This window comes from Panthera onca, chromosome F1 (genome assembly GCF_046562875.1).
Source record: "Panthera onca isolate mPanOnc1 chromosome F1, mPanOnc1 haplotype 2, whole genome shotgun sequence".
Lineage (NCBI taxonomy): Eukaryota > Metazoa > Chordata > Mammalia > Carnivora > Felidae > Panthera > Panthera onca.
In genome coordinates, this window is record NC_138355.1 from 44,124,201 (window position 1) to 44,132,572 (window position 8,372).

Here is an 8,372-nt window from a genome sequence, read left to right on the forward strand (position 1 = left end):
AAAACGCTGGATTCCTTCCTGGCATTGAGATGGAGACAGACGTTCTGCCCCAGAATGGCAGGGGGCACGGGTAAAGTTTCAGCAGCTTTCACCAGAACCTCTACAAGGCTTACCTTTCCTTGCGGTGGGCTGGGGATAAGGGGATACACAGGGAACCACCACATGAAGTCAAAGCACCACAGCACGGGTCCTGAGCCCCTGAACATTAGTCAGGTGGTCTGATTGCACGGGACAGCACCATCGTTCCTCCATTAGGCATTCCCCTGGCTGCAATCCCTAGAGGCAGAGGCCACCCTGGCCCTTAACTTAGAAGGGCAACAAGGCAGTTGGGAAAGTTAGTGAAGGCCCACAGCTGGGCAGAACTCCACATCACAGAGCTCCACATCACTTGAGACATTGATTGTATTTGTAGGGGGTTAGGGAAACAGTGGAACGAGAGACACAAAACCGGGGAGAGAGCCCAGGCGTTGCAGGTGCCGGGACCCCTAGAACTCCTCACTCTCGTCCTCGCCGTCCATAGACTCTGTTCCCACTTCTTCATAATCCTTCTCCAGGGCAGCCAGGTCTTCTCGGGCCTCAGAGAACTCTCCTTCCTCCATGCCCTCGCCCACGTACCAGTGCACAAATGCCCGTTTGGCATACATCAGGTCAAACTTGTGGTCGAGGCGGGCCCAGGCCTCGGCGATGGCCGTGGTGTTGCTCAGCATGCAGACTGCCCGCTGCACCTTGGCCAGGTCTCCCCCGGGCACCACGGTGGGCGGCTGGTAGTTAATGCCAACCTAAGAAGAAACAGCAAGTAGTGTAAGCCCTGGGTTCTGCGTTCCCTGGAAGGGGTTCCCATAACTGGGAAAGGGGCCGGTCAACCGGCGTGTGACATTTGCCAGGCTGCAAGAAGCACAGGGATAACGGAACAAGTTAACCACCACCAGAAAACAAATCCAGAATGTGGGACTTTCAAGATGGTAAGACTAGTCCCTTCAGAGTCAAAACATCAAGAAAAAGGGTGGATGTTTTACATTAAAAGATTTAAGAGATGGGGGTGCCTGTGTGGCTCAATTGGTTAAGCGTCCAACTTCGGCTCAGGTCGTGATCTCACAGTTCGTGAGTTCGAGCCCTGCGTCGGGCTCGGTGCTGACAGCTCAGAGCCTGGAGCACGCTTCAGATTCTGTGTTTCCCTTTCTCTCTGCCCCTTCCCTGCTTGTGCTCTGTCTCTCTCTCTCTCAAAAATAAACATTAAAAAAAAAAAAAAAAAAGACTTAAGAGACAAATATAATGCCTAATCCTTGATTATACCGACTTTGAAACACTGACTATAGAGCACATTTGTGGAAATTGGGAAAGTTTGAATACTGACTAGGTATTCTTACTTTAGAGAAGTGTTATTAATTTTGTTAGACACAAAACAAACTTGTGTGTAATACCTATGAGTTTATATGGATCAGCAAAGCAAAAATAAAGGAAACCTAGCAGAGTCAGATGTTGAATCTAGGTAGTGGGTATATGGTTGTTAACTAATCTCTCCACTTTCCTATAGTTTAGAAAATAGTTTTAAAAAATAGAAAACCTTGGGAAAAATCTACTTTAGACATTGCTCTATTCAGAACGTATAAATACATTTCATATTCAGTGTTTGGAAAAAAAAAAAAAAAAAAAAAGGTCAGCTTCCCCCTTAATGCCTCTAATGAGAGCAAGCTTACTATTTCCTGAAGGCAGTCTACTCTTCCTCTGAGTAGCTAAAGCTTTCCTAATATGGAGCTGGGAGAATCCGCCTCCCAGACTTCCTACCCCTGGTTTCTAGTTCTGAGCTATAGGACAGCTCTCAAAACTAGCAAGCAGCTATTATCTTTATGACCAGGAGTCCCTGCCTCGCCTCCAGTTGTGGTCACGTCTGCAACAGTGCAAGGAAGCTGTGTGTTTTTCTTAAATGCCTCAGCTGCCACCTTTAATCTTTCTAATCGCACACTGGAACAAAACCCATAAAACTTAAAACTAGGTCATATGCCCAGTACCCTCTGGGAATGTAGACTGACGAAAGAACGGGGCATATAAACAGATTCTTCCTCATTACTCCTCAAGAGATTGCATTCATAGACTTCTGACCCACGTCTTGCCCGTTATCTGAATGGTAGGCTTTTCCGCGCTTCCAAAAGCACTCCCTTCCGAGGAGACGGATTCTGTGGGTATGTCCCTGGCACATGTCAACGACGGGTTCCCTGACCTGACTGGCAAACCTAGGGAGTGCCTATTTGCCAGGCTAAGAGACACGAAACCTACTTTTCCCTTTGTAAGGGCAAGCTTTCAAGTCAAATAAAAAAGTCGTGATTTGCCCGATTCTCCCCATCCCTAGCACTTTTGTTTCCATGCTCTGGGGCTCTCTAGGAATCTCCCCTCTAGCAGGTACGCAGGCAGCATGCGAACCCCTCCTCCCCCGCTTCATTCCCGGCTTGCCTTGAAACCCGTGGGACACCAGTCCACAAACTGGATGGTGCGCTTGGTCTTGATCGTGGCAATAGCGGCATTCACATCCTTGGGCACCACTTCTCCACGGTAGAGCATGCAGCAGGCCATGTATTTGCCGTGGCGAGGGTCACACTTGACCATCTGATTGGAGGGTTCAAAGCAGGCGTTGGTGATCTCTGCCACGGACAGCTGCTCGTGGTAGGCCTTCTCGGCTGAGACAATGGGGGAGTAGGTCACCAGGGGAAAGTGGATGCGGGGGTAGGGCACCAGGTTGGTCTGGAACTCTGTGAGGTCCACGTTGAGGGCACCATCGAAGCGCAGGGAAGCAGTGATGGAGGACACAATCTGGCCGATGAGCCGGTTGAGGTTGGTGTAGGTGGGGCGCTCGATGTCCAGGTTGCGGCGGCAGATGTCATAGATGGCCTCGTTGTCCACCATGAAGGCACAGTCTGAGTGCTCCAGGGTAGTGTGCGTGGTTAAAATAGAGTTGTAGGGTTCTACAACCGCTGTGGACACTTGGGGGGCGGGGTAGATGGCAAATTCCAACTTGGACTTCTTGCCATAGTCAACAGAAAGCCGCTCCATCAACAGGGAGGTGAAGCCTGAGCCAGTGCCACCCCCAAAGCTATGGAAGATCAGGAACCCCTGAAGCCCGGTGCACTGGTCTGTCTAGGGTAGGAGAGAACACTGTTAGGGTACAGACGGCCTATCACCCGCCCCCCCCCCTCTTCTGACAACGCTCTTCTGTCTGCAAGGCTACTGTGATGCAACTACGACAGTATTCACTTCTATATTTAGAAGGAAAAAAAAACTCTGAAGCATAACTTGTACTGAAGTGTATATATTTTATTGCATGTACAGTGAACGGTTTGACAAGTGTGTATACCTATACTACCAAACTAATCAAGATATAGAAATTTCCATGACTCCAGAAAGTTCTCTCATGCTCTTTTGCTTTGCCTCTGTAGAGGTGAGAAGAGAATACCTACAAGGGGTTTGGAGTTCTAGGGGACAGATGACCCAGAAGGACACTGCTGTGTGCATGTGGTGGCAAGTGAGGGGAGGGGGGAGGGGAGGCTCAGGTGGGACATAGGACTCGTAGTCAGAGAGCTGGGCCCTCTCAGCTCAGTAGCTCTGTCACCTGGCTGCAGGAGAGTGGGAGTTGGGGGCAGGCAGTGGTGGTATCCTGTTGAACATATAGGTTCCCAATCCCCTCACTTCCGAGTGGAACCCGGGAACCTGTAGGTTTAACAAGTACACACGGTAACTTCTGATATAGCTGGGCCTTGGACTAGAAGAGCATCAATCTATACTGGACACATGGGTATCGTAGCATAAAAAACTCTCCATTTATTTGCAATATATACTATCAGTTCCTTACATAGTACACCTGAAACTAATGCTATGCCAATTACCTCTCAATAAAAATACATTAAAAGCAGGCTTTATGCAAACTGGTAACAAAAAACACCCCCCACCCCCACCCCGGAAAAACCCTTCAAGAAAATCCTAAGCCTAGGGGGTACTTTGCGTTAGAAAGCATGGAATCCCATTCCTCAAGTCAATGGAAGTCCTCAGTCTCGACTAGGGAGCAGCAGAGAGTATGTCTGAACAATCCCTCTAGAGGACCAGTGCCAAAGTGCTGGCTCCTAGTTGGCCTCACTCCTGGTTCTCAGTGCCTCAGGCAAGGGATGAGGTAAACTGGGAAGCGGTTAAAAACTAACCAGTAAGCAGGAGTCTCTCCCAGGCATAAAAGTACTGTTTAGGAATCTAAGAACAAGCCAGGCTGCCAAGGCAGCTTCCTCCTACCTGCTGGGGCTAGAGAGGGATCAAAGCTCAAAGAAGGCTTGGATTGGACAATTAGACCTGGCATAGCGAGGCACCAGCAGGCCGGAAGCCTGCGTCCACAGACTCAGGGTAGAACAGGTTATTCGGGCTGCTAGCCCTAGATCCACACCCAGGATACACAGCTCCCCCTAGGGGAAGCCAAGGTGACAGACAAGCGGAAGGAGCCGTAAGGACACGTGGGGTTCCTGTCAGAGCCACAGGCCTGTGGTTTCCGTTTCTTCCGCACACGGCAGGCCTCCCAGGCCAGGAAGGGAGGGTAAAGACACATTGATCGCCTGCAGGTGCCAAGGGCACCTGGTCCGCTCACCAGTTTTCGGATTCGCTCCAGCACAAGATCGATGATCTCCTTCCCCACCGTGTAGTGGCCTCGGGCGTAGTTGTTGGCAGCATCCTCCTTGCCAGATATCAGCTGCTCAGGGTGGAAGAGCTGCCTATAAATGCCAGTTCTTACCCCATCTTGAGGGGAAGAAAGAGGGCAAAGGTAAGAGATGCTGGTCTCATCCCCCACAAGGACACAGGCGCTAGGACCTAGGCTGCTAAGCTCCCCTGGGCGTAACCGCAAGACGGAGCATGGACAGCAAACAGCCTTCCAGAGACCCACTTGCAAAGTCCTTACCTGGGCCTGTGAGGGGGTAGGTCAGGGGCGCCTTTAATAGTCCCTGCCCTCAGAGCAACTTGTACTTGCTGAGGGATCAGAGGATGTCTAAGAGAATCTCACCTTTTTTTTTTTTTTTTTTTTTTAAAGATTTATTTATCTTGAGAGAGAGCATGCAGAGGGGCAGAGAGAGAGAGGGAGGGAGAGAGAGAATCCCAAGCAGGCTCTGTGCTGTCAGCATAGAGCCCCGCGGAGAGGCGGGAAATGGACAGGAGATCGTGACCTGAGCTGAAACCAAGAGTGAGACGCTTAACCGACTGAGTTACCCTGGCGCCCCTCATTTGACTTTTGCTTGGGATAAGAACATAGACTAATGCAGAAAACCCAGTCCACAGTTTACCATCTACAAAGATGTCTTTAGAAAGATGGGAGGAGGAGGAAAGTTTTTAGGAATAGGAAACTGAGGAGATCCAGATGCAGAAAGGAAGAAGCAGAGAACCCCCTGGGAGCCAGCAACAGCCAAGTTCACATAGGTCCATCCACATGCTATTAAGGGGCCCGGTTCAGTTAAAGTTTAGCAGGGGGCCACTAAGAATGTTCTCAGTGCCCAGTTCCTTAGGCAATATTATCCTCAAGAGCCTGTGGGTAGGAGAAAGGAAGTTTAAAGTTTCTGCTTTCATATCCACACTTTTCTGCAGTCTTCATTCTGGGTCTGGTCCCTGACTCAAACATCTGGCAGTCTCCGGGCAGAGAGAGAGGATTGACTGATATCCCCTCTCAGCACAGAAAGCCCCCAGGACCCCTCCTGAAGTCAGAGTCTAGACAAAAGCAACAGACTTCAGTGTTGTTCTTGGCAGGGCATCGCCTGCATTTCAAGAGCTTTTCCCCCTAAGCAGAGCTCCCCGCAGACTTTGGGGCTCGCAAAAAAAACATGGGCCAGAGGAGGGGAACCCCCCACAGCACCCACTCACCTATGACAGCAGGCTCCAGGTCCACAAAGACAGCCCGGGGCACGTGCTTGCCAGCCCCTGTCTCACTGAAGAAGGTGTTGAAGGAGTCATCACCGCTGCCCAGTGCCTTGTCGCTGGGCATGGTGCCATTGGGCTGGATGTTGTGCTCCAGGCAGTAGAGCTCCCAGCAGGCATTGCCCATCTGCACCCCGGCCTGGCCCACATGGATGGAGATACACTCGCGCTGTTGGGGAAGCAGAGCAGTGGTGTGAATGGAGGAGGGAGGGTGTGGGGTGGGGCTTGAAAAGGCCCTGGAAGCACCCTTTTATCTTTCCTCCCTGGAGACCGAGGCCTGGTCTGAAACCCAAAAGACTAGGTTCCCTTTCCAGACCTCCCCACACTGGGAGCCAAACTACCTCATTTTCTTTTCATTTTCTGAGGGCTTGAGAACAAAGGCAGCTAAGCCTAGGTCTTCAGGGGCAGGAACTAGAAAAAACTGATGCCAAGCAGCCAAATCCCACTGCCTCGTGCCCTGTGTGCCGGCTGGGATGGCACAGGAAGGCCAGAGTCTCACACACCAAGATGGGCCCCCCCAGAAGCCTCTAGCACCGGACCCCTAGGAGGAGGGGTCTCCCCCAGTGGGGACTCTGGGTCCTCCACACCCTGAAGGTGCTGAAGAGTATCAGGTCTGTTGTGGATTAACTGAGGAAGTGGCTCTGGAGTTACAGCCAATTTGAAAGTTTACCCAGAAACTCCCCTTTTGGGGGGCTATACCCCGACTCTGGACACTTGTCCTTGCCCACTGCAGTACAGAGTCCATCCAGAGAAGTACTGCTCAACAGTCACGGAGGCAGCTCACCCCACCTTTCAGCCCTCCTGAGATAACTCCTGCAAGGGACAGACTCTCCTGTCTTCTGGTCCTTCACCCCCAACCCTGCGTCTAGAGGATCTGTCTGAAAGGGCCACACGCTTCCCAGACGCGGAGGGGGTCTTCTAAGACAGTCGGCAATAGTGTGGCAATTTCACCAGCTGTCCTGCAAGACGGCCCCAGGGCCTTTACACGGGCCCGGAACACAGGCGGGGATCAAGATTCCTGTGAGGCCCGGGGGCCTGTGTTCACACCCCGAGCTCTTCGATGTAACTGAGGGACTTCAGGGGCTTGGGCACCAGAAGCTCAGCAAAGGATTTTCCTCCTTAGGCACCAGAAGCTCACGGACACCCCCGGACAGGTCTGGGCCAAGGTCTGACTTCTGGCCGGAGTTGGGCCGCGCAAGACAAAGGCATTCAGGGAACAGTTCAGAACTGGAGAAACCTGCTGGAGTTTGCAGGTCCGCCCAGGTCCGGCCTCCAGCGCGGGAGTGTGACTTCACAGGTGGGCGGGGACTGCAGCTGGGGGCGGGCGCCTCTTTGTCCCGGGCCGCAGCGGGAGAAACCCGGGCGGGTCCAGGTTCCTGACTCCGCAGCGCGCTGCACCGCGGCGCCGGGGTTGGGGGCCCCAGGCTGAGCTCAGCGCGGGACGAGCCCCGCCCGCGCCCCCGGCGCCACCTCTCTCCGGTCCGCTGCTGGAGCGCGCACTTCTCCAGCTCGCATCCGCCTCTCCCGGGGAAGGGGGCGCAGAAAAGCAGCGCTTGGACGCCGCGGGCGTCCCGGGCTTTCCGCAGAGCCTCCACACCGTGGTCACCGTGAATCCCCGCCAAACTCTCCGAGAAGCCCCGCGCAGCCCCTCACACCCTGGGCTGCTTGGCGCCCCGGCCTCCCCTCTTTGCCGCACAGCCGGCCCCTACCGGGGACCCCCGGGCACCCCCAGCACGCTCTCCCGTGCAGTACCCCCTCACCGTGCACTCCGCGAGTGCCCCCAGCTCCCTCTCACCATGGTTGTTCCCGACAGGTGACCTTTGCGGAGGGTCGTTGACTGCGGACGCGTTACGAGTCTCCAGCAACACCACGAATCCCGGTGCGGAGCGGCTAGTGGGGGTCTTATATATCCCCGCCGAGCCGCCGGCCATGCCTCCCAGCGGCGCTCCCATTGGGCCGCGGCAGGACAGGGCCCGGTTCCCTGCTCGTCTTTCATTGGGTCTTGTTCTCGCCGAGGCCCGCCCCCCTCTCCGTTATTGGGCGGGAGCTTATGAAATATCCCCGCCGCAGCCGGTCATTGGGCAGTTTGTAAAACCAAAGGGAGGGAAAGCCTCGGTCGTCCCAGTCCTCCAGGTCTGCTCGACCCTCTCTTTCTCTATGGGGCGTGTGCTGGATCTGAGAGGTTGGAGCTCTGGAGCAATACCCTTATTCCGTTGTTGCCTTAGGTCTTTACACCGGGAACGGGGCGGACCTAGTTCGAAAAGTGCATAAGCCTCGGACGGTGGTGCAGACATGAGCTCAGCAACCGCTAGAGAAGGAAAGATACTGTGATGAGAACCAGGTACCGGGAGGCTCTGAGGCGGGAGGAAATGCGGCTAGGGTGGGGGAGGGTTGGCCAGACAGGTGTGGGAGAGAACATTCCAGGCGCAGGTAATTGAAGTTTA

General features: G+C 53.7%; 1 protein-coding gene across 1 annotated transcript; it reads right to left on the bottom strand.

Moving 5' to 3' along the window:
• Positions 1 to 384: 384 nt before the first annotated feature.
• On the bottom strand, positions 385 to 7,924 carry LOC132686381 (tubulin alpha-1C chain). The gene is made up of 5 exons (XM_060644111.3): positions 7,724 to 7,924; positions 5,875 to 6,097; positions 4,616 to 4,764; positions 2,449 to 3,129; positions 385 to 779 (listed from the first exon to the last, which is right to left on the bottom strand). Exons 1-5 carry the CDS (start codon positions 7,922 to 7,924, stop codon positions 486 to 488), a joined length of 1,548 nt encoding a protein of 515 aa, XP_060500094.1. The 3' UTR covers positions 385 to 485.
• Positions 7,925 to 8,372: the final 448 nt, after the last annotated feature.

What these genes read in the sequence shown, in the direction of transcription:
- LOC132686381 (XM_060644111.3), bottom strand. Translation starts at nt 7,924, where the DNA reads ATGAAAGACGAGCAGGGAACCGGGCCCTGTCCTGCCGCGGCCCAATGG. An exon ending in ACCTGTCGGGAACAACCATG is followed by an intron (nt 6,098 to 7,723) that starts GTGAGAGGGAGC and finishes CTTCCCCAACAG; the next exon opens with CGCGAGTGTATCTCCATCCA. An exon ending in TGGAGCGAATCCGAAAACTG is followed by an intron (nt 3,130 to 4,615) that starts GTGAGCGGACCA and finishes CTCCTACCCTAG; the next exon opens with ACAGACCAGTGCACCGGGCT.